Genomic DNA, 26,244 nt, shown 5'->3' with positions numbered 1-26,244 from the left:
ATCTTTTTAGTCTCCTTCCACATATCCTTAGCTGCCACACTAGAATAATTTTTAATCCATACTACTAAATACTTCATTTTATCATGTTGCCATAAATATGGGTATTCCTGAACCAGTTCATGTGTTTGGTACATAATTTATTGCTATTACCTTTGTTTTAGTTTCATTAATTTTGTATTCCGAAAATATCAGAAACAGTCTCAAAATGTTCCACAACACTGTAATGTATTTTTCTGGTTTTGTCAGGTATAAAATATCATCTACAAATAAAGCCAGCTTTTCATGACTTCCATACCAATTATATCCCTGATTTTCTGAGTCCCTTATTTTCTTTGCCAATGGTTCCAAATATAATGCAAATAATAAAAAGGGAAAGAGGACACCCCTGCCTGGTTCCTCTGCTCAAGCAGAAATAATCAGACAGGATCCCACCCACTTTATTTTTTGCCTCCGATCCCTCATATATCCTGCTAAACAACCTTAGAATTTTTTTCAGGAAATGCAAATGCTTCCATTGCCCTGCTCATAAAGTCCCAGCTTACTCCGTCAAATGATTTCTCTGCATCAACACCCAACAACAATGGCATTTTTCTTACATTCTGCTTTCCTCTAGATCATCAATGTTCTGTTAATGTTGTCAAATGTTTGCCTCCCCTCCACAAAACCACACTGATCCATATCTATCAGTTTTAGCATTACTTTTGCCATTCTTTTACCTATCATCACCCCGGGAAACCCTCCACCCCATCGCCAACCTCCACAGGTGAAATCACCGACATACCTGAATCATTCAACAGTTACTTCATAGAAACCATCTCTAAACTAGTTCAACAACAACCCATTACTACTGCTACCAATATCCCCAAACCTGCAGTCAGTCCCCAAGCTACCTTCCAATTCCAACCCATCCCAACCCATCCCTACCAATTATATCAGTTACTATACAAACTTAAACCTACTACCCTAGCAGCAGATGGCATTCCAGCAGAATACCTCCAGTTGGCTGCTAATGAACTTGTCTACCCAATCTCTATTTTACTTAACATATCTATATCAGAAAGCACCATCCCATCAATCTGGAAAACCTCCTATATCATCCCTTTACATAGAACATCCACTGACCTCACCAACCATCGCCCTACTGCCATCCTTTCCCCATTAGCAAAAATTCTTGAAAAATGTATACATTACCAACTTAAGCCATACCTACTTAATAACCAACTTCTCTCTCCTACCCAGAATGGATTCCGCCTTGCCCACAGTACAACCACAGCCCTTCTTTCCTTTACAAATCTCATCAACCAAAACAGGCACTTAGGTAAACTAACATCTGCCGTATTCTTGGACCTGTCAAAAGCCTTTGATATGGTCAACCACCCCCAAACTACTTCACTCCCTTACTAATCTTGGCCTTAGTGATCACGCACTAGCCTGGTTCCAAAACTATCTACATGGAAGACAACAAGCAGTTCGATGGGACAACAACATATCCTCACTACTGCCTATTACCACAGGAGTCCCACAAGGGTCCATTCTAGGACCCCTTCTATTCTCCATCTTCATTAATGATCTCCACAGCATATGCCAAGATGCAACTGTTATACAATATGCTGATGACTCAACATTAGTCTGCTCAGCCAACGACCCACACAAACTCCTCTCCATTACCCAAAAAGCCTTCCAAATTACAGAAACCCAGTTTCTTAACAAAAACCTATTACTTAATCCCAACAAGACCAAACTGTTGCTATTTAAACCAAACAAATCCATCTCAATGTCCAACACATTCGATATTGTGTCTAGAGATGGGGCTATCATCTCTCCAGACACTCATTCTAAACTGCTAGGAGTAACCATTGACAACAACCTCAAGTTTGATCTACATACAAATCGGACTATTAAAAACATTCAAAAAAGAAACTGGGCAGTCTTTATAAAAACAAACCATTTCTAACCCAACCTGCTAGAATAACCATAGCTCAAACCCACCTCCTCTCCACACTATTCTACTCCCATCTTCACCAACCTACCCCAAACTGAAATGGCCAAGCTTAACATCTGCTACAATCAAATTGACAAATGTGCTACTGGTGCCCCCTTACCATGTCCACCACTGTCATTCAGTAAATCAACTTAACCAGCTTGAATTCGCAAATCTCCTCTCATTCCATCAGCTTTCTTTCACCTAGAAACTCCTACTACTTCCTGAAAAAACCCAGCACGATCTAATCTACTTAAACTACAAACTAACACCAGACAACTTCGCTCTAGTGAAAAAAGACTAATCAAGGTGACCAAAAGCAATAACAAAGCAGTTAACTCCCTCTTCCTTAACTACATCAGTAAAATTTGGAACTCATTACCTTCTGCTATTACCTCAGCCAACTCAATGGTTACATTCAAAAAGCTACTAAAAGAACAGCTAAAATTCGCACCACCAGGTTGACCCATATCATACACACCTTTTGAGCCACTCACGTGCTCCTTTTCACTTTTATCCCTTCAAGAAGAATCGTGACTCCTCCTTACAGTGCCTCACCTGCGAACACCCACACCAACAGTCAGCAATTATACACATTCCAACTTTAAACCCAACCACATCTCACTAAACTAACCCTAACATCCACTCCCAACCCCCTTTTACTTACATTTGTCTCAATCAGTGTTATTACTGGAAACCAGTACATTCTAAGTACTACTTTACTCTAACTTAAACTATGGAATTTTGTTAAAATTTGCGACTACCAATGAATATTGTACTTTGTAACTTTAAAACTATGGAATCTTATTAAATCATGTTTTCCTATGAATACTTGTTTATTATGTAGAAATCTAATAGTTGTTTGTTCTTAATCTGTAGAGCGTTTCTCCCCAGGCCTCCACTGAAAATAGAAATGTATCCAGTCAGACTCTCCCGGTCAACAAGTGTAAAATAAAATAAAAATAAATAAATATGAACACTTTATAATCATGGTTTAGGATTAAAATGGGCCTGCATGAAGATGGAGTTGATGGATCTTTACCCTTTTTAGGTATTACAGCTACCACTGCTTTCTTCCAGGATGCTGGTAATTTTACTCCTCTTAAGATACTGTTAAACCTTCCAGATCTTTATCAGTTTTGTTTCCTCCTCCTAGCTTCCAAACTTCCACAGGAATCCCATCTCTTCCTGGGGCAATCCTATAGATTAGTTAAACATCATATTTTTTATCTCATCTCCTCCTATCCTAATCATTAGGTAAATGAGCCTCATCTACCTCTAACCTTGGCATATTCTGCCATAAACATTTCCATTTACACATTTTCTTGATTTTCTTATTTCTCTGCTTTATAGTGACTCTCACAGAATTTCCAAAACATTTCTAATATCTCTGCAGGATCTGGTTACCTTCCTTGTTATAGGTTCCCTAAGTTTGGCGACACCCCTTTCTAATTTCTGTTGCCTGAGTCATTGAGCTAAAAGTTTTTGTTCTCTGTTTGTGTTATCAAAAACAGTTGCTTAACAGCAATCTTTCTAAACTTGTGCATATTATCGAAGTAATCCCTTACTTTCTTGCCTAGCATTCAGCAGTCGATCCTCTTCTTGTTCCGCGAGATTCCCCCTATTCTGCAATACCTGAACATTTGTTAGTCCCTCTAAATATTTCTTGTTACTTAACCATAGCTCCATTTCTTTTATTTCAACCCTATTTTTAAAATCCACCTTAATTTAATTCCACTTCCTAGCTATATTGTCAGAAGAAATTTCTATCCTATCTAACAGCTCATGAATAATCTCCACTACTCATTCCTTAAATTATTTATTTATTTTTTTATTTATTTTACATTTATTTTACATTTGTTGACCAAGATAGTCCGACTGGATTCATGTCCATTTTCAGCGGAGGCCCGGGGAGAAAAGCTCCAAGGTAAGCAGATAAGATTATTTAGTATAATTTATACACCGGTTACATACTTAACAAGTTATACAATTCCAAAGTTTGAGAAAAACCCAGGTATAAATCCAGGATATGTAACACAACTAAGCTAAATTACAATTTTTTAATGCCATACTAGAAGAGAGTCAGTCAGGTTTGATACATTGACATAGCCAGTTTAGTTTCAAATACTGTTAAAAAACAAAAGTCCAAAAATCCAAAACCTGTAACAAACTGTAGACCACAAGGAAAGAAAGACAGGATCCACACTGTATATGTGTTTAGCGCTTTCGTTTTTTAATAATAAAAACTTCTTCAGATTCTGAAGAAGTTTTTATTAAAAAACGAAAGCACTAAACACATATACAGTGTGGATCCTGTCTTTCTTTCCTTGTGGTCTACAGTTAGTTTCAAATATTGTTTGAGTCTTTTCTTAAATTGACTCAGGGTGGTAAGGGTAATATCAGCTGGGAGTGAGTTCCAGGTTCTACCTACAGAGTTGACAAACAGAGAGTCACCGGCTGAGTTATTAGTTTTGACAGTTTGAACTAGCAGTCTAATGGAAGATCAAAGAGGTCTAGGATTATTATAGGGGGTAATAATGTTTTTAAGTGCAGGAGTATTGCCTGGATTGCAAAGGACTTTATATGACAAAATCAGTTGGTTATACTGGATCAAACTGGCAGTTCTAGCCATCCAAGCTCGTTTAGATTGATACAGTGGTGTATCCTAAAAGGCAGACCAGTGGCAAATCTGGCAATGTGATTGTAGCTGGTAGAGAGTTTGTTAAGAACAGACTTGTTTAAGTTAGTGAGTAAAGGGGATGCGTAGAGAAGAGTTGAGAGTAGGTGAGTGCATACAATGGCAATTCTAGCTGGTGTGGTTAGAAAGGATTTAATCACGTACAGTGACCCTAGTTTTTTATTGATGGTTTTGATAATTTGATTAACATGCAGGTCAGATTTGATATTATTATCTATGATAACACCTAGTAGTTTTGTAAAGCTGTCTGAGGAGATTACAGTGCCATTAATGGATTTTATGGTAAAGGTAAATGCAGTGGACCTATGAGTTTGGGGGAAAAGTAGTAGCTTTGCTTTTCTGGGATTTAAGATAAGACGATGACCAGAAAGCCAGTTTTCTACTAAGTTGAAAGTATTCTGAGTAGATGACCACAGATCTGTCTGAGATGTGGCCGAGCAGATCAGGGTGGAGTAATCTGCATATAGAATGCAGCTAACTTTTGAGATGACAGTATAAAGGTCATTGATGAAAATGGAGAACAGAAGGGGCCCTAGTATAGAATCCTGGGGACCACCAAGGGAGTTGGCTAGGAGGTTAGATAGTTTGTTTTGCCGAAGGACAGCCTACTGTCTGCCACTCAGATAAGTCTGGAACCACTGAAGGGCTTTAGTATATAGACAGTATGTTTTCAGGGTGTGGATTAGTAAATGGTGATCAACCATATCAAATTCCTTAGAGAGATCCAAGAAGAGGGCAGAAGATAAGTTTTTATTGTTACGATTATGGTTTATGGTGTTAGAGAAGGCTAGGAGGGTTGAAATGGTGCTGTGGTGAGGTCTGAAGCTGTGCTGAGAGTCAGCCAAAAGATTATTCTGAATTAGGTGGTGAAGCAGTTGCCTATGAACACATTTTTCCATTATTTTTGCAAGTGGAGATAATATGGCTACTGGTCTATAATTTGATAGTTCAGTAGAGCTGCCACCTTTGTGAAGTGGGATTACACAGGATATTTTCCAGATGGAGGGGATTTTGGCTTCTGCTATGGTTCGACTGATTAGTATTGAGATGGGGTATGCAATGACATCTGCTGCTTTTTGTAGATACTTAGCAGGGAGTAGATCAGCAGAGAGTGTAGTTGGTTTTAACTTTTTGATTAAGGCACGGATAAGTGAAGTGGCAACTGGTTGGAAAAATACAGTTTTGTACCTACCATAAATGTAGATGTTCGAGTGTATACACTGCTGCAGTCATTACATTTGGGTTATCCTGCCGTCAGGCGGTTTCCCAGTCGGCCTGAGTTCCAAAGTCTTGGTCCGGCGTCGGTTGCTGTCACCTCCTCCCAGACGTCAGTGCGACAGGGGTATATAAGATGCAGCCGATGCCATTTTCTTCAGTTTTTCTTGCCCCAGATGAAGCAAAAAACAACTTACAGCTACCAGCATATACTCCCCATAGGTAGTAAGGGTAGAAGGCATGGGTATATACCAGCCAGTAAGAGGGGAAGGAGGGAGGGTAACCTGGACTGCAGCAGTGTATACACTCGAACATCTACATTTATAGTAGGTACTAAACTGTACTATGTTCATCGTGTTACACTGCTGCAGTCATTACACTTGGGTAGAATCCCAAAGCTGAGGTAGGGTGGCTGGTTCTATAAGGCCCTGCAGCATTGCAGTGGTGAAGCCAGCTCTGGTTTAGAGTATAGAGGCAGACGGTAATGCTTGGTGAAGGTATGTACAGAACTCCAAGTTGCTGCTTACAAAATATCCTTGGTAGGTACTCCCCTGAGGTAGGCAGTTGAAGTGGCTGTTGCTCTGGTGGAGTCAGATCTAATGCTGCTAGGTACAGGTTTTCCATGGTATGTGTAGCAGAAACGTATACAATGTCCTATCCATTTTGAAATAGTCTGTTTTGAAATGGCTTTTCCCTGTGCTCCTGCAGCATATGCTACCAATAATTGCTCAGATTTTCTGAAAGCTTTGGTTTTGTCCAAGTAGAAGCGTAACTGCCTGTGAATGTCCAAAGAGTGCAGTAGTCTCTCCCCTTTATTCTGTGATTTAGGATAAAAAGTTGGCAGGTGAATAGTTTGGTTTAGAGCCACACTGGATACCACCTTTGGCATAAACGTAGGGTTAGTTCTTAAAGACACCCTGTCCTGGTGGAAAATGAGGAAAGGTTCCACTGCCATTAGTGCCTGTAATTCTGAAACTCTTCGTGCTGATGTTATTGCCAGGAGTACAGCAGTTTTCCAAGAGATGTATTTTAATTCTGCTGTGTTAGCTGGCTCAAAAGTAGGTAAAGTTAGTTTTTCCAAAACAAAGTTGAGGTCCCAAGTTGGAGTAGGTGCTCTACAGGGCGGTCTTATGTTTTTAGCTCCTCTGAGGTACTGTTTTAACAGAGGATTAGAGAAAATTGGTGGATCAGAGTTGTAATGAGCAGAGATGGCAGAGGCGTGGATCTTGATGGATGAGAAGGAGAGGCCTTTGTCCAGCATCTCAGTTAAGTATTGTAGTATCTGAGGAATCTTTGGGACAAGAGGGTCAAGGCTGTGAGCTTGGTTCCAGGCACAGAATCTCTTCCATTTATCCGAGTAGGCTTTCCTGGTACTAGGCCTTCTGGCCTCCAGAATGACATCCATAACAGCTTTGGAGAGAGGCATTGCTTGCTTGACTAAGGAATCTTCCATGCAGCTAGGTTTAAGGTCTTTAGCTGGCTGTGTAGTATTTTATTGTTGTGCTGAGTCAGCAGATGTGGGATTTGAGGCAAAATCCAGGGTGGTTCTTGTGCTAGGCTCCTTAAGATTGGGTACCAGTGCTGGCGTGGCCAGCCTGGTGCAATAAGGATCATCTTTGGCTCTTCTTGCCTGGCTTTTATGAGTACCTTTGGCAGGAGAGATAGTGGTGGGAAAGCGTATACTTTTAGGTTCTCCCAGCTGAATGAGAGGGCATCCACTTTCCATGCTTGTGGATGGTAACTCCTTGTGCAGAATTTTTGTACCTGGCAGTTTATTGGGGATGCAAACAGATCTATGTCCGGCCTCCACCATTTCTGTCTTATCATTCTGAATATTTGTGGATTCAATTCCCATTCATGGGGATCCATGATGTTTCTGCTTAAGTCGTCTGCCAGTGTGTTTTTCTCTCCTGGCAGGAACTGTGCTTGCAGATGAACTTGAAGGTTTGTAGCTGTGTTCCACAAGGTCATGGCTTGTCTGCATAGGGGGTAGGAGTGAGTGCCCCCTTGCTTGTTTATGTACCACATAACTGTGGAGTTGTCTGTCTTTAGCAGTAGTTGTCCTGGATGCAGCAGGTCCTTGAAAGCTATAAGGGCATTTTGTACAGCTAGCATCTCTTTTTGACTGATGTGAAGATGCCTTTGTTCTGCGGGCCACGTGCCCTGAATACATTTGCCTGCCATGTGTGCTCCCCAGGCATAATCCGATGCATCTGTTGTCAGTGTCTGCCTGGCTGTGGGTTGTGTAAAAGGCCGTCCCTTGTTGAGGTGACAAGCTTGAGCCCACCATTGAAAGTCCTGTTGAAGGCAAGGGATTAGTGGTATAACTGTTTCCAAACTTTGACAGTGTTGAGACCATACATTCTTTATGTACCATTGTAGTTTCCTCATATGCAGTCTGGCATATGGAATTAGTAGTATGCAAGATGACATGTAACCCAAGGCCTGCAGAATTTGTCTTGCAGGGAGTTGGGTCTTTGTTGCCATCAGTTGAAAGTATTGAGTCAGTTGTCCTTGCTTGTCTGGCATGAGATAAGCCATCTTGGCCGTTGTGTTCAAGCTGGCACCCAGGAATATAATCTCTTGTGAGGGCACTAGTTTTGATTTCTTTTCATTTACTGTGTACCCCAGGCAACTTAATAACTTTTTTTTACAAACGCCAGATGCTTTAGAAGAATGTCCTTGCTCTCTGCTTGAATCAGGCAGTCATCCAGGTACGGATACATTTGAATTCCTTTCTGTCTGCAAAATGCAATTACTGGTGCCAGGCACTTTGTGAAGACTCTGGGCGCAATAGATAAGCCAAAGGGCAGTGCAGAGAATTGGTAGTGCATTGAACCAGCTATGAATCTGAGGTATCTTCTGCAGTTTTGTCTGATAGGGTCATGCAGGTATGCCTCCTTGAGGTCCAAAGTCACGAGCCAAGCTTTCTTGCCCAGCATGGGAAGAAGCTGCTGTAGTGTCAACATTTTGAATTTCGGAACATCCAGGTAAGTGTTTAGAGATGAAAGATCCAGAATGGGCCTCCAGTCTTTGTCCTTTCTGGGTACCAGAAAGAGTCTCGAGTAAAATCCTTGTCCTTGCTCCTGTGATGGTACCTTCTGAATAGCTCTCATATCCATGAGTGCTGTAATTTGTTTTTGAGCCTCTGCCCATTGTTTTGGTGGCAGATATGGCATTCCTTTTAACCTTGGCAGAGTGTGAAAGTGGAACCTGTAACCTTGAAATACAATGTTGAGAACCCATTTGTTTTGGGTGATCATTTGCCAATTGTGGTAGAAGAGTGCCAGTTTTCCTCCCAAGGGGGGCTGCCAAGAGGGATTTGTTTGGCAGCTGTAGTGGCAAGTCACTGGAGCTGCTTTTTATATGGTTGGGACCTGTCTTCCCCTTCTTTCTGGCATGATGCAACCCATTGTCGAGGCCTGTAAGGACCTTGTGTTTGACCTCTACCTCTTGGACGTCTGTATCTTCCCCTTTGAGGTCTGTCTGTAATTGGAAAGGACCAATTCTTAGTTGGCCAGCTTCTGCTAAATCTAGGAGGCTGAACCTGTAAGAAATCTTTCACCGTTTGCATAGATTTTGCCTTATCCAACATTTTCTTTAATACCTCTTCTGCCTTAACTCCAAATAACACATCCTGCTGCAAAGGTGCATCCAATAACTTTGCATTAACATGATCTGGTAACGTATGTTCTTTTAACAAAGCATGTCTTCTAATGACAGAGCCTGTAACTGCTGCTCTGCAGGAGGCCTCTAGAGAATCAAAACCACATTGCAAAGTATGCTTTCCCACTTGTTCAGCTGCATGCAATAAATTCTGCATTTCTTTAAAATTAGGAGGATCTGATTCTGGAAGCATTTTTTTGTTTTAACTGCGACAGTAAAAATTGCTGATATTTTAGCATGTGAAACTGGCAATTTAAGGCTCGCATTGCTAAAGTTGCAGACGTATATACTTTCTTTCCCCATCTGTCTAATGCTCTGGAATCTCTGTCAGAGGGAACTGGAGTCTTGGCTGATGAGGCCTTAACTCCTTTGGGTCCCTGAGAAATAGTTTCAGGGTCAGCTACAGGGCTTTTATACCGAAATTTATGTGAGTCAGGGACTCTGTAGTATCTGTCAGGTTTAACAGGGGCTGGAGGTAAGGAATCAGGATTTAAGCTGGATTCAGTATACACATCATTCACAATATCTAACACTGGCGGAATAGCAAGGGGTCTGTGTTGAGGTAGTAAAAGGAAGTCTCTGAGCCTTTTCTTGGATTCTGAGTAATCCTGGCCTTCCCAGTGGAAATGCTCCCTCATGGTATGTAGGGTTCCCCAAAGGAGTAGTCCTCAGGCGGTGAAGCTGATGGAATAGATTCCTCAGCATCAGAATCCTCATAAGGGGGTAAAGAGTATCCTAGGTCTGAGGATGAATCAGAAGAGATGGACACCTGGTCGGATGAGTCATAGTCTCTGCATCCTGTCTAGGCCTTTTATCAGGAGGGGGATGGGACCCCCTGATCAGAGTGATTAGGTCTTCGGCCATTTTGAGCATTTGTTTCTTAGGTATGGAGGCCTGTCCAGCAGAATGCTGTATTTGTTTATTTGATTTTAAAGGAGGCTTAGACTTAGCTGAGGGGTTTAATGCTTAACTGAGTAGGTCTGAAGACACCCTCTGAAGCTGTGGGTTGCTCAGCTACTCCGGATCCCTCTGAAAGGTTAGTCTTGGTAGGCTGAATAACTTGTGCGTCCGAAGGCCCAGCCATCTCCACGTGGGAGTCAGAGGCGGCCTGTGGTTCTACAGAAGTGGTCGTCAGGGGCTGCAAAGGCGCCTCGCTGAAAACCACAGAACCGGTGACTGGCCTAGAAGAGGCTTTGTCGTCAGTTTTGGGCCTCGGATGCCTATCCTTGTCTTTCGCTTTTTGTGTATTCCGGACGTCAGAAGTTCTGACGGCATAGTATAATTGAATTTTCTACCAAAGTAATGTCGGGCAAAATCAAACCGACGTTTAATAGTGGGCTTGTTAAACCTAGCACAAAACCGACAACCAATGACGTTGTGGTCTGGGCCTAGGCATGGGATACAATAGGAATGGAAATCCTTATGAGGTATTTGCTTCCCACAAGAAATACAGTTATTAACTTTTACTGACATCGATCTGAGGCAAGAAAAAGTTTCCCCAATGGGGTACTTAGCTTTGTAGAAGACTTTGGTTCTGGATTCGGAATGAAAATCTCAGGAGACGGCCGACCGGCACTTGCGAACTGCTTTTGCTTTGGGCGCCGCACAGCAAGAAAGACTGAAGAAAATGGCGTCGGCTGCATCTTATATACCCCTGTCGCACTGACGTCAGGGAGGAGGCAACAGCAACCGACGCCGGACCAAGACTTTGGAACTCAGTCCAACTGGGGAACTGCCTGACGGCAGGATAACCCAAGTGTAATGACTGCAGCAGTGTAACACGATGAACATCTGAATGAGAGTTGGTTACTGGGGGTGGTGGACTCAGGGACAGGGGAGCCTGGAGGTAACTGGCTAGCTAGGGCTTGGATTGTCTCAGTGAAGAATCTATTAAAACGAGACTTCCTCAGGTGGCTTATCAATGGTGCTTGCAGGGGTTGGGGTGGAAGTTTGGCTAGGATGTAATAGTTTATTTATACCTGCTCAAAACTTCTGAGGGTTGTTTTGATTTTTTTGATGAAGATTATAGTAGTAGTTTTTTTTTTGTCTTGTAAAATGGATTTTTTAGTCTCATTTCTTTCCTCAAATTCCTCTCTTTTCAACAGATAGGTGGGAAAGTATCAATGTCTCGTTTTTATTTCGTTACTCAGTGCTTTTATTTTAGCTATTATTGGAGCATGATATGAAATAGTTATTGGGTGACTATCAAGACCTTCAATTAAATGCACACGTTCCTGTGAAATGTAAATTCTGTCTAGCCTAGCCCAGTTTTTACATCTTGGGGAATAATCTGTAAATTCACTGCAAACAGCTACTACTGAATTCACATCCTCCATGCCAAATATTTTCATAAATTTCTTCAAAAATCTCCCCTCCTTTGTTATATTTTCCCTTCTAGGCTCCCCAGACACATCGTCACTGCTGCAAATCATATTCCAGTCCCCACCTATAAGTAATATTCCTTGCTGAAAACTGATTATTTCTCCCAGAATTTTCTTAAGCTCCATTATAGCAATTTTAGGTGGAATGTAAATACATGCCAGTGTAATCCTCCTCGCTTGCCAGTAGCCCATTAGCACTACATATCTGCCATTACCTTTTTTTTATCTTCTTCTATCACTATTGGAGCTCCTCTTGCAATTAATATAAGTACTCCTCTTTTTTTTGTCCCAGGTATTCCACTGAATAACCTTCCAGAAACCTTTCTTTATCAAATTTACATGTTTAGTTCTTTCCAAGTGTGTCTCCTGTAACACAGCTATTTGCACTCTATATTTTTTTAATATAGTTCACTACTCTTTCTTGTTTGTATTTATCTGGCAGGCCATTTATATTTAAAGAAATTAATGAAAACATCATTGTATTAAAAAGTTATTGTTCCCACCATTTATGTAGATCTTTTTTGTCAATGTCCAGTTCCAGCTACTGTGTTACAAGCATACACTGTCTGGCAGGTTGAACTTTTATACAGTTGTTTCTTTATCATAACCATTTGCGCCTATGTCACATCTTATAAAACTTTTTGTTTTATTGAAAGTCCTCAAACAAATAAAAAAAAAACACGTCCCCAATACCCCCCTAAAACCTATTAACTTAATACTAACACACAAAACTATGCACACTTTCAAATACTGAAGTTTTACCCTCATAATAGGAACAAAAGTCCCAGACTGATAGCCACACTCACAAACTTGGGTTAACCTAAACGCAGTCTCATATTCAGCCAGCCTTTTCTTCATTTTGACCTCTGATTTTTTCATCTTTATCATCTCATCTGAATATCTGTTTAAAGCTTCTTCCATTGTTTTCAGCTTTTTGTTGTTCGTGTTGAAATACTCCATCAGTGTTTGCTTATTTTAATCAGGTCTGTATGCAGTTGCCTTGCATCTTCCTGTAGGTTATTGGAAGTCATGTCTGAGGTTGCATTGCTTTTAACAGCTGCAGAACTTTCCCCAGTCAGTATTTCTTCCTCATGTTTTGTAGCTGATTTTTTTCCAGGTATTCTGCATTTCTTTATTCCTGGCATCTAGGCAGTACACTTACTAGCCAGTTATGTAAATTTACTCAAACAAAAGTCTACTGGCCTTTTCTGCTGAGTTTCAGTTTTCACACTGGGAGAGCTAGAAAAGTACAGTTTTGTACCTACCATAAATGTAGATGTCCGAACTGGATAGCATCTGCAGTCATAACAACTGGGTTGTCCTGTCGTCAGGCAGCCCTTCGGTCGGCCGGATTCCAAAGTCCGGGTCCGGCTTCGGCTGATGTCGCACTTCACCCGACGTCATCTCTGCTGGTCTTCGGGTATAAAGGCATCAGCCGACGCCATTTTCCTCAGTGTTTCTTGCCCCAGATGCCAGTTGCCCTCTTGGAAGGCTAAATTTTTGGTAAATGCCAATGTTCCCAAAAAAATAGAAGGCAAACGCAAAAAATAAGCATGTATGTACATATATACAAACAAATACACCATAAGAGACTCCCCCCACCAGCTAGCTATTAGGAGGGTAAATACCCTAGGGGTACCACAGAGGGGAAGGAGGGAGGGAAATCCTGACTGCAGATGCTATCCAGTTCGGACATCTACATTTATGGTAGGTACAAAACTGTACTATGTCCTTCATGGATGCATCTGCAGTCATAACAACTGGGTAGAATACCATAGCCAACTAGGGGAGGAGGAAGAATAGATTATGGTGTGGTTAGGATCCCTTGCAGTACAGCAGTGGCAAACCCTGCTCGGGATCTGGAATACAGAGGTAAATTATAATGCTTGGCAAATGTATGCACGGAGGTCCAAGTAGCCGCCTCAATAATGTCCTTGGTTGCCACTCCTCGTAAGAAGGCTGTGGTAGTGGCTGTTGCCCTTGTAGAATGAGGCCTTATGTTCTGTGGAATTGGTTTTCCATGGAAGGAGTAACAGAATCGTATGCAATTTCCTATCCATTTGGAGATTGTCTGTTTGGAAATAGCTTTTCCTTCCCTTCCTGTTGCATAGGCTACGAAAAGCTGGTCAGTTTTTCTGTTGCTTTTTGTTCTGTCCAGGTAGTAGCGTAGCTGTCTATGTACATCCAAGGTATGCAGCAGTCTTTCCCCTCTGTTTTGTGGGTTGGGGAAGAAGGTAGGTAGGTGGATTGCCTGGTTTAAAGACACTCTGGATACCACCTTAGGCATAAATGTAGGATTAGTCCTCATGGACACTCTATCTTGGTGGAATGTTAGGAAGGGTTGTACTGCCATTAGGGCCTGAAGTTCAGAAACCCTCCTTGCTGAGGTTATTGCCAGTAGGAAAGCAGTTTTCCATGATAGATGCTGTAGGTCTGCTGTTGCTGCTGGTTCAAAAGGTGCGAGTGTCAACTTTTCTAGCACAAACTTCAAATCCCAAGCTGGCAATGGTGGTTTCCTAGGAGGTTTTACATTCTTGATCCCTCTGAGGAACTGCCTGAGTACAGGATGTGAAAAGACAGGTGGATCAAAGCTGTATTCTGCTGAAATAGCTGATGCATGTATCTTGATGGAGGAATAGGACAGGCCTGTATGTAGAAGCTCTGCCAAATACTCCAGAATGTTAGCAATATCTATATTCGACACATCTTTTCCTCTTTCAGCACTCCAAATGACAAACCTTTTCCATTTTCCTGCATAGTTCCTTCTTGTTGAAGGTCTGCGGGCTTCAAGGATAATGTCTTTAACCCTTTGGGAAAGTTCTGGAGTAGTTGCTACTATGTGATGTTCCATGCAGTCAGTTGCAACGTTTTTAGGTTTGGATGCATGATGCTGTAGTTGTTCTGAGTTAACATCAAAGGCATCAGGGGTATTGACCACATTGTGTCCCGAGACATTCTCCTCAGCAATGGGTACCAGTGTTGTCTTGGCCAGTTCGGAGCTATCAGGATTATCCTTGGGCGTTCCTCCTTGATTTTTAGTAATACCTTGTGTATCAAGGGAAGAGGTGGGAATGCATATGCTGTCAGACCTTTCCAGCTGAAGGAGAGCGAATCCACTTTCGATGCAAGTGGGTGGAATGTCCTCGTGCAGAATTTTTTGAGCTGGTGATTGAGAGGGGAAGCAAACAGATCTATCTGTGGCATTCCCCATTTCTTTGAGATGGTCTTGAAGATGTCCGGGTGTAGCATCCATTCGTGAGCATCCGAGGTGGTTCTGCTTAACATGTCTGCTAGAGTATTCTCCTTTCCCGGTACAAATATTGCCTGTAACTGGATGTTGTAGCCGAGTGCCAGGTTCCAAAGGTCCAAAGCCATTCTGCATAGGGGGTATGAATGAGTGCCTCCCTGTTTGTTGATGTACCACATGACTGTGGTGTTGTCTGTCCTTATCATCAAATGGCCTTCTTTGAGAAATGGTCTGAATTTTTGGATTGCCAGTTTTACTGCCAGCATTTCTTTTAGGTTGATGTGCAGGTGAAGCTGGTCCTCGTCCACAATCCTTGCACGCATTTGTCCAGCATGTGAGCCCCCCATCCTAGGTCTGAGGCGTCTGTTGTGATGGTTTGGCTTGCTTGATAGTTGTGAAAGGGTAGGCCTGTGTTTGACTGGCATGCTTGAGCCCACCATAGGAACTCCTGCTTTAGGCATGGGATTAGTGGAATTTATGCTTCTAGGCTGTGCCTGTGTTGGGACCATAAATTCTTTAGGTACCACTGTAGTTTTCTCATATGCAGTCTGGCATGTGGAACCAAGATTATGCATGATGCCATGAAGCCCAAGGCCTGCAGAACTTTTCTTGCTGTTAGCTTGTTCTGTCTTGTTAGTGCCAAGAAGTAAAGAGGGAGTTCTTTTTGTTTTTCTGCAGTTAGGAATGCCATTTGTTTTACTGTGTCCAATTCCGCACCCAAGAATGTCCTTGTTTGGGATAGTATCAGCCTTGACTTTTGTAAATTGACTGTGTATCCCAGTGCTTGTAGCAAGCAAATGACCCTTTGTAAATCTGTTGTCAGCTTGCTTTTGTTGTCCCCTTGTAGCAGGCAGTCGTCCAGGTATGGATAAATTTGGATTCCCTGTAGTCTGCAGTGGGCGATTACTGATGCCAGGCATTTTGTGAATAATCTGGGCGCAGTTGATAAGCCAAAGGGCAATGCTGAGAATTGATAGTGCACTGATCCTGCAAGAAATCTGAGGTATCTTCTGCAAATTGGTCGAATGGGGACGTGCAGGTATGCCTCCTTGAGATCTAGAGTTACCAGCCAACACTCCTTGCCCAGCATGGGAAGAAGTTGCTGTAGGGTCAGCATTTTGAATTTTGGGACAATGATGTATGTATTTAAGGTGGACAGGTCGAGAATAGGTCTCCAACTTTTTTCCTTTCTTGGAACTAGGAATAGTCTGGAGTAGAATCCTTTGCCTTGTTCTGTTATTGGTACTCTTTCCACAGCTCTCATCTTTGTTAATTGCATTATCTGCTGTAGAGCTTCTGTTTTTTGATTTGGAGGCAGGTTTGGCATTCCTCTTGACTGGTAAAGTGTGGAAGTGGAACCGGTAACCTTGGTCTATGGTTTGCAAAATCCACTTGTCTTTTGTGATAAAGTGCCAGTTCTTCGAAAATAAGGTTAATTTTCCGCCTAATGGTGCTGCTATTTGTTCCCTGGTAGGCGGAGTTAGAATCAAGTCACTGTGATTGTGCTGTTGTAGTGGTAGTGGCTGTGTCTGTGCCTCTGTTATTACCTTGCCACTGTCGTCCTCTGTAGGCACCCCCTCTGGATTGATTTCTGCCTCTGGAACGTCTATTCCTGCCCCTTTGGGATCTTGTGGAGTCAGGAAAGGACCAATTTTGGCAGGCCAGTTCCTGCTAAACCTTGGGGCTGAACCTGCAAGAAATCTTTAACCGTTTGTACAGATTTTGCCTTTTCTTCCATTTTCTTCATTACCTGCTGGGCAGGTGTACCAAACAAACTGGCCTTATCCATAGGAGCATCTAATAACTTAGCTTTAACATGATCCGGTAAGACCTGTTCCTTCAGCCATGCATGTCTTCTTATCACTGTGCCAGTCATGGCTGATCTAAATGAAGCCTCCAGTGCATCATAGCCACATTTTAAGGAATGGTTACTAACCTGTTGTATGTTATTTACCATTTCTAATACATATTTCTTATCTATAGAGTCATCAGAGGATAGCTTTTAGTTAACTGATCAAGCATACACTCTTGGTATTGTATCATGTGAAACTGACAGTTTAAAGCTCTAGCTGAGAGAGTAGCTGAGGTGTAAACTTTTTGCCCCATCTGTCTAAAGACCTGGCTTCCCTTTCAGAAGGAATAGGGTTTTGCTGTGGTCGAGGCTACTGCCTTAGGCCCCTGGGATATAGTTTCGGGTCTGCAAGTGGGGCCTTGTATAGGTGATGATGAGTGTCTGGCACCCTGTAAAATCTATCTGGTTTGGCAGGGGCTGGAGGTAAGGAATCTGGTGCAGTGCAGACATCATTAAATGCATCGTCCACAACAGAGAGGACAGGAGGTATAGCTAAGGGCCTGTGTTGTGGAAGGTGCAGAAAAGTCCTAAGTCTTTTTCTGGAATCTGAGAAATCCTGTTCCTGCCATTGGAATTGTTCTCGCATGGCATGTAAGGTTTCCCCAAAGGAGAATTCTTCTGGTGGAGAAGCAGCTGGAATGGATTCTTCAGCATCTGAGTCTTCATAATTGGAGAAAGGAGCCTCTGGCTGGTCTGTAATATCTGAGTCATCCGCAGAATCATCAGAGGACACAGGCTCGGGGCTCTGCTCTAGGTCTCTTTTCTGGGGCTGACAGGCCCTGTCTGGGTGAGATTGAGATCCCTAATTAAGGATATTAAATCTTCTGCCAGAGTAAGCATTTGTGAACTAGAAGTGGGCCTGGTTGAGGGGGTTTAACAGGCACTGATTTAGTAGATTTGGCTGCTTTAGCCCTGGCAAAGGCCTTAATAGACATGGCTGCAGGAGGCCTAGCAGCACCACGTGCTGGGGTAGAGACATCCAAAGGGATGGTGTCTGATAAGTCACTAGTAACCACTGTTGTAGGTAAAATTTCTGAGGCCGATTCAAGTAAGGTAGCAGGAACCTCAGTAGTAGTCATTGATTCAGCTGTACTTTGATCAGTTTTCTCGGTTTCGGCCGAAACCGAGACACTCGAGGTTTGCTTAACCATGGTTTCGGCCGAAACCGCGGACCGCGAGTGTCGGTCTTTTTCTTTGCGTTTTTTAACAATTTGGGTAGTCGGAGGATCCGACGGCATAATATACGCAAAATCTGAGCCGAAAAACTGTTCAGCAAACTCCGACCGACGCCTAAGTGTTCGTCGGTTGAATGAAGCACAGGCCGAACAGGCTGCTACGTCGTGGTCTGGGCCTAAACAAGGCAAACAGTAAGAGTGGAAATCTTTATGAGGTATTTGTTTCCCACAAGTTAAACAGTTATTGACTTTTTCTGACATCGGCTGAGGCAAGAAAGTGTCCCCAACGGGGTACTTAGCTTTTAGAAGTCTTCGAAGTAGTATTCGGTAGTAGTAATCTCTGGATCTGACCGACCGGCACTTGCGAACAGCTTCTGCTTCGGGCGCCACGCGGCAAGAAAGACTGAGGAAAATGGCGTCGGCTGATGCCTTTATACCCGAAGACTAGCAGAGATGACTTCGGGTGAAGTGCGACATCAGCCGAAGCCGGACCCGGACTTTGGAATCCGGCCAACCGAAGGGCTGCCTGACGACAGGACAACCCAGTTGTTATGACTGCAGATGCATCCATGAAGGACATTAAGCTGTAACTCAATGCGCAGCCATCTTGGAAGTACCAAGTGCTTACTGAGTTTTCATGCATAAAATATCATTTAACCCCTTAAGTCAATTCTCTTGGCAGCAGGATTGCTATTCTGGGCCTATGCACTACCCAAAAGAACAAGCATGAGCATACGTTTTAGGATGATAGTTGAATTTTATACTACTACTGAGTGGATTTTACATAGAAGCAAAAACTTTTCTACAACCATGTTAACATATCTAAAAAGCAAACAGGGTGCTTTACTGCTTCAAGAAACTATTCAACAACTGGTAAGGGAAACCATTAGAAACATTTTACCTCTTGATTATGGCCTAGCCTCATTAATCATTGGTGTTATTGTGGTTTTGGCCGTCTCTTCATTCATTTGCAAATAAACATTCACCATGTATGCACCCTATCTGTGTGGTATTATCACTGCAGTTTGATGTTGACGCATTCAATATATTTTTGCAGTCTATGTCGTACATTTTGTACACTATGTACTTGTATGATACATAAAGTGTAGTCCTATAGAAAATTAACAGAAGCTACGGGGTTTGGGAGTCATTATTAATGATCGTCTTAAGAACACTGCAAACCTTGTTGAGTAACTGCTTTTAATGGGTCTATATTAGAGGCACGAAAACCCTAAACCGTGAACGCTCACATGAGTGAAAATGCCGGGAATCTAAAGTGTGATATCGGGGTCGTGTTACAGTGAGGAGTGGGATATTTGCCCTTTCCTCACTGTAGTGCGACCTCGGAGTTCGAATATATAGTTAGCAGGGGGTGTGGGGGGCACCCCCCCCCCACAATAGCAACTTCGATCACCGGCATTTTCGCTCATGTGAGCGTTCGCGGTTTAGGGTTTTCGTGTTTCTAATATAGACCCACTTTTAACATATGAAGTGGGGTGTCAGTCATGTGTGAGGCTTTTGTTAGCATTTAATATCCCCAGTTCCATACCTTCTGAGAGAGGAGGAGTACTGCTGGTGGAAATGCACTGCTGTGTCCCTCTCCTTCATAAGCATGTCTATCTGTTTCTGAAGTCTCTGATTCTCCACTTCAAACTGCTCAACTCGACAAAGGTCTGTATTATGATTTGCTACTTTCTCATTGTACCGTTTTCGTAACGCCTCATAATCCTTTTTTACTCCCTCCAACTTGTCCATGGCAGTGTCATAAAGCTTGTTTAGGACCTCAGATGAGCCATTCTCTCTTAATACCTGAAAGACAGCACAGAACAAAGTATGAAAAAGTACAGCAAATCTAGTAAAGAAGCAGACTGCGTCTGCCAAGGTCTGCACATACAGAAAAACATGTATTTCACAGTCCAGTTTTGTACCATCTTCTCAATACTGTACTCATACATAAAGAGAATACAATCAGATTAATATATAGTTCACCTTATTAAACAAAAAAAGAAATAGGAAAACATCTGCAAATGTATCTTTTGAACTGTGAAACTGACTCCTGCACACCTCTCGCTATGAAGCTCGCTACCGATAGCAACTATTAATCTGCATGCACAAAGTAGTTCAGGATCCATAACATTAAAGAGGCCTTTGTTTGCCTTCAGCTGTATCAAGGGATCATTTACAAAGATGTGACTGTGTGATATGATGCTCCATCTCTTCTCAAAGCTATAGGTTTGGAAGGTTACAGCTCTTTAAGCGCGCATCCTTTAATTGTCTTACTTAAGCCATCCCTTTGACGCTGCTTCAATACCAGACCTCTATAAACCCATTCCTTCGCCGACCTAGTCACCACTGTCACTTTATTATGTGGACATCTCCCTCGCATTCACAGCTCTATAGGTTCATAGGTAAGTACTAGGTTAACCGTTCTTCTGGAACATTTTAAGCTTAGATAATTTTCCTTTTTTGTACTTGAATTAACCAATCCCATTTGGTTAGAGATTGGTCTTACCCATCCCATGGTCGACAATTACATACTACTCCTAATGAGAATAACTGGGATCACGAAGTACAGTTGTGTACACTTACCATAAATGTAGATGTTCGAGTGTATTCACTGTTGCAGTCATTACATTTGGGTTATCTGCTTGCAGGTAGCCCTCAGTCGGCCTGATTATCAAACTCTTGGGTCCTGCATCGGTTGCTGTCCCATCTTCCATGACGTCAGGTAGTCAGGGGTATAAAGCATGCAGCCGATGCCATTACATCAGTTTTTCTTGCCCTAGATATCAGGTGCCCCCATAATGGGAAGCAATTATATTCAAGGTTACACCTCCAACAAAAAGCAAATACACCAGAAAGCTTTAAGCATAGCAAACAAGAATAGAGGTATAGTCAACAGAAGTCAGGGGGCTGGAGGGAAGGTAACCAGGACTGCAACAGTGAATACACTCGAACATCAACATTTATGGTAAGTGTACACAACTGTACTATATTCTTCATGTTTCACTGTTGCAGTCATTACATTTGGGTAGATTCTCAAAGCTAAGGAAGGGAGGAGGCAATTAGATAGCATTAGGACTAGCTATAAGGCCCTGCAAGACTGCAGTGGCAAAACTAGCTCTGGATTTTGAAAAAATTGGCAAGTGGTAATGCTTGGTGAAGGTATGCACAGAACTCCAGGTAGCAGCTTCTAGGATGTCCATGGTAGGGACACCTCTGAGAAGGGCTGTAGAGGTAGATTCAGCCCTGGTGGAATGAGGTCTTATCCCGTCGGGTAGATTTTCCATGGTGCTTATAGAAGAAATTAATGCAGTGGCCTATCCACTTAGAAATGGTTTGCTTTGAAATGGCCTTCCCCTCTGCCCCTGCAGCAAATGCAACCAGCAGCTGTTCAGATTTCCTGAGAGGCTTAGTCCTGTCCAAGTAAAATCTAAGTTATCTGTGCACGTCCAAGGAGTGCAGTATTCGTTCCCCTTTGTTCTGTGCATAAGAAAAGAAGGTTGGCAGATGAATGGACTGATTAAGAGCCACACTGGATACCACCTTGGGCATAAACAAGGGACTGGTCCTCAGGGACACCCTGTTGGCATGAAAGATGATGAAAGGCTCCACTGCCACGACGACCTGTAACTCAGACACCCTTCTTGCTGAAGTGATGGCTAGAAGGAAGGCAGCTTTCCAAGAAAGAAATTTCAACTCTGCATTTGCAGCTGGCTCAAAGGGAGGTAGAGTGAGCTTTTCCAATACAAAGTTAAGGTCCCAGGCTGAAGTAGGGGATCTCCTGGGTGGTCTTAAGTTTTTGGCCCCTCTAAGGAATTGCTTTAGCAGTGGATGAGAGAAGAGGGGTGGCTCTGTATTACAATGAGCTGAAATGGCCGAGGCATGAGTTGTGATGGAAGAAAAGGAAAGGCCCTTGTGAAGCATCTCGGTTAAATACTGAAGAATGTGCGGTACATTGGGCACTGTTGTGTCCCTACCCTGAGTATGGCTCCAGGAACAGAATAGTTTCCATTTTTTAGCATAGGATTTTCTAGTACTAGGCCTCCTTGCCTCCAGAATAACATCCATCACTTGCTTATGAGGGATGGTAACGGAGAGATCATGTAATTAGCCAGGCTGCAAGGTTCAGGGTTTGAAGCTGTGGGTGCAGAATCTGGCCCTCCTGCTGGGACAGCAGGGCAGGGGTCTGAGGCAGGTGCCATGGTTGCAGAAGTGACACACTGCACTGGAGAGGGTTACCAGTGTTGGCGTGGCCAGTCTGGTGCAATAATTATTGCCCTTGGCTTGTCCTGTTTGATCTTTAGTAGCACTTTGGAAAGGAGAGGCGGTGGGGGAAAGGCATAAACTGATAGGTTTTTCCAGGTGAAGGACAGGGCATCCACTTTCCAAGCTGTTTTTTCCAGGTGAAGGACAGGGCATCTACTTTCCAAGCTTGTCTATGGGGAGTCCTTGTGCAGAATTTGTCCAATTGGTAGTTCTGAGGGGAGGCAAACAGGTCAATCTTTGGGCTCCCCCATTTGTTTCTAAAAATACTGAATATCTTTGGTTCCAGTTTCCACTTTGTGTGGGTCAATGAGATTTCTGCTTAGGTCATCTGCCAGTGTATTTAGCTTGCCTGGCAGGAACTGAGCTTGTAGGTGCACTTGGTAGCTCAAGGCTGTATTCCACAGAGCCATGGTTAGTCTGCAGAGAGGGTATGAGTGAGTTCCTCTCTGCTTGTTTATGTACCACATAACAGTGGTGTTGTCCGTCTTTATCAATAATTGTCCTGGAAGAATGTGGTCTTTGAAGGCTGTCAAAGCAATCTGTACAACTAACATTTCTTTTTGACTAATATGCAGGTGCATTTGATTCGGGTTCCATTTGCCCTGAATGCACTGCACTGCCAAGCGAGTCCCCCATGCATATAGTCTGATGAGTCTGTTGTTAGGGTTTTTGCGGCAGGGGGTAGAGTGAATGGCAGTCCCTTGTTGTGGTGGCAGGCCTCTACCCACCAAAGGAACTCTGTCTTTAAGTAAGGAATGATAGGAATCATTGATTCTAAATCCTGAGAATGTTGACACCATAGGCTTTTTAGATACTATTGCAGTTTCCTCATATGCAGTCATGCATATGAAATTAGTAGAATGCAAGAGGTCATGAACCCCAGGGCTTGCAGTATTTTCCTTGCAGATAGCTGGGTCTTTGCGGCCAGTAGTTTGAAGTAGGCTGTCAAATGAACTTGTTTCTCTAGCATGAGGTAGTCCATCTGGGAAGTTGTATTCAAGCTTGCTCCCAGGAATACAATTTGCTGGCAGGGTACTAGGTGTGATTTTTTTTTTTGTTTACGGTGGACCTCAGAGAAGTTAGCAATTTCTTTACAAATGCCTGATGATTTAATAGTATGTCCTAGCTTTCTGCCAGAATTAGATAATCGTCCAGGTATGGGCATATTTGAATATTTCTTTGCCTGCAAAATGCAATGACTGGAGCTAGGCACTTTGTGAATACCCTGGGCGCAGTAGCTAAGCCAAAGGGCAGTGCAGAGAACTGATAGTGCGTGAAGCCTGCTCTGAAGCGTAGGTATTTTCTGCAAATTCCCTTACTGGGATGTGCAGGTAGGCTTTCGTTAAATACAGTGTTGCCAATCAGACATTTTTGCCTAGCATGGGAAGCAGCTGATGAAAAGTCAGCATTTAGAAATTTGGGATTACCAAAAAAGTATTTAGGATAGACAGGTCCAGGATAGGACGACAGGAATTGTCTTTTCTGGGTACCAGGAAAAGTCTTGAGTAAAAACCTTGTCCCCATTCCTCTTCTGCTGGGACAGGATGAATAGCCCTGATGCTTAAAAGAGAGAGCCTGCTTTTGAGCCTCTGCCACTGATTTGGGGGTAGGTCTGGCCAACCTTTTGGGGTTGGTAAGGAGAGGAAGTGGAATTTGTATCCTTGGGAAACTATATTTAAAACCCATTTGTCTTGGGTAATGAATTCCCAGTTTTTTGCATGCAGAGCGATCTTTCCCCTAAAGGAACAGTCAGTTGAGCAGGGCTTGGAAGGTTTAAAGTTAAGTCATTGTGACAGTTTACCATAGGGGGGTGTCTTACTACTCCAAGCTTTGGAAGTCAGAGCCCCCCCACTGCTTACGCCTGTGAGTACCTTGAGACTGAAGCCTGGATGGTCTGCTGGTTCTGGATTTGGACTGAGAAGGCCTGGAAGAGGCAGAAAAGGACCAATTCTTAGAATGCCAGTGCCTACTAAATCTCGGAGGCTGTACTTGCAGGAAATCTTTAACAGTCTGCATAGATTTAGCTTTTTCCTCCATCTTTTTAAGTACTTTTTCTGCTTTGTTGCCAAACAGGCGGTCTTGGTTTAAGGGAGCATCCAGTAATTTAGCTTTAACATGATCTGGCAAAGATTGCTCCTTAAGCCAAGCATGCCTTCTAAGTACAGACCCAGTGACAGCAGCCCTGCAAGATGCCTCTAAAGAATCACAACCACACTGCAAAGTATGTTTTCCAACTTGTTCAGCAGAATGCATTAAATCCTGTAATTCTTTATTTTCAGCACAGTCAGGAATTAACATCATTTTCTGTTTAAGCAATCCTATAATATGCTGCTGATACTTTAACATATGAAACTGGCAGTTTAAGGCCCTAATGGCCAAATTTGCAGAAGTGTATACCTTCTTTCCCCATCTGTCCAGGGCCCTGGAATCTCTATCGAGGGGGTAGGGGTTTTGGCAGTAGCAGCCTTAATGCCTTTGGGTCCCTGTGAAATGGTCTCAGGATCCGCAGTAGGATTCTTAAAGAGGAACTTTTGAGAGTCAGGTACTCTGTAATATCTGTCAGGTTTTCTGGGAGATGGAGGTAAAGTGTCAGGGGCCAGGCTAGATTCCAAGAAGGTATCATTCATAATGTCTAGTACAGGAGGGATAGCTAAAGGCCTGTGTTGAGGTGGGAGTAAGAATTCCCTAAGCCTATTTTTGGAGTCAGAGTAATCCTGGCTTTCCCAGCAGAAATGCTCCCTAACAGCATGCAAAGTTTCACCAAAAGAGAAATCCTCTTGAGGGGAAGCAGAGGGAATGGAGTCCTCTGTATCAGGATCCTCATAGGTAGAGAAGGGTAACTCCTGGTCATCAGATAAAACAGAAATTTCAATATCCTGATGAGAAGAATCAGAAGGAAAGTCAGTTCTAGGTCTCTTAGAGGGAGAAGGGTGGCTTCCCCTGATTAGAGTAATAAGATCTTCAGCCACTCTTATCATTTGTTTTTTAGGCATAGGGGCCTGACCATGTGGTCTGGGTGTCAGTTTTCTAGGCATGGGTCGAGTTTTAGGTCTTGAAGAAGAAGATGGCGTTGGTTTAATATGCAAGTCAGTAGGCCTGAATACACCCTCAGAAGCCGGTGCCTGCACGGCGGCTCCGGACCCATCCAAGGTAGACACATCTGCAGGTTCCATAGTCGGAGAAGCATCTCGCGGCATACCCAACTCTGAATGGGTCTCAGTAGAGGCCTGCAAATCTGAAGTAGCGGGTATCAGGGGCTGCGAAAGCGCCTCACTGACTACCAGCGAACTGGTGACTAGCTTAGGAGAAGCGTCATCGGCACCTTTGGACCTATGCGGTCTGTCTCTGTCTTTATCTTTGCGTTTTTTCGCAATGTCGGTAGTAGGATGGCTTACTGAAGCCATTTCTGGATAATTGAACAGAGTACCAAAATATTTAGATGCAAAAATGAACCGATGATGAATAGTTCGAGGTTTGAATAAGGCACAAAACCAACAGCGAGGTACATCGTGGTCTGGGCCTAAGCAAGGAATGCAGTCCAAATGAAAATCTTTATGAGGTATTTGCTTTCCACAAAAAATACAATTAACTTTTACTGACATCAGTTTAGAGCAAGAAAAAGGGTCCCCAATGGGGTACATAGCTTAGTTGAAGACTTTGGATCTGAAACTCAAAAACGAAAATTTCAGGAGTCGGTCGACCAGCAGTTGTGAACTTCTGCTTTGGGCACCGCATGACAAGAAAGACTGATGTAATGGCG

General features: G+C 42.9%; 1 protein-coding gene across 1 annotated transcript in view; it reads right to left on the bottom strand.

Annotated features, from left to right (window-relative positions):
• DLG5 (discs large MAGUK scaffold protein 5) overlaps positions 1-26,244 on the bottom strand; it is a 3,463,687-nt gene that overhangs the window by 2,700,247 nt on the left and 737,196 nt on the right. Inside the window, exon 7 of the mRNA XM_044055764.1 lies at positions 19,765-20,024. Within this exon, the coding sequence (XP_043911699.1) occupies positions 19,765-20,024 (260 nt within the window). The remainder of the gene's footprint in view (positions 1-19,764; positions 20,025-26,244) is intronic.

Source organism: Protopterus annectens, chromosome 14.part0 (genome assembly GCF_019279795.1).
Source record: "Protopterus annectens isolate FY-2018-M chromosome 14.part0, PAN1.0, whole genome shotgun sequence".
NCBI lineage: Eukaryota > Metazoa > Chordata > Ceratodontiformes > Protopteridae > Protopterus > Protopterus annectens.
The sequence above is the reverse complement of the archived record's forward strand: the minus strand, read 5'-3'. Positions and strand labels throughout refer to the sequence as shown.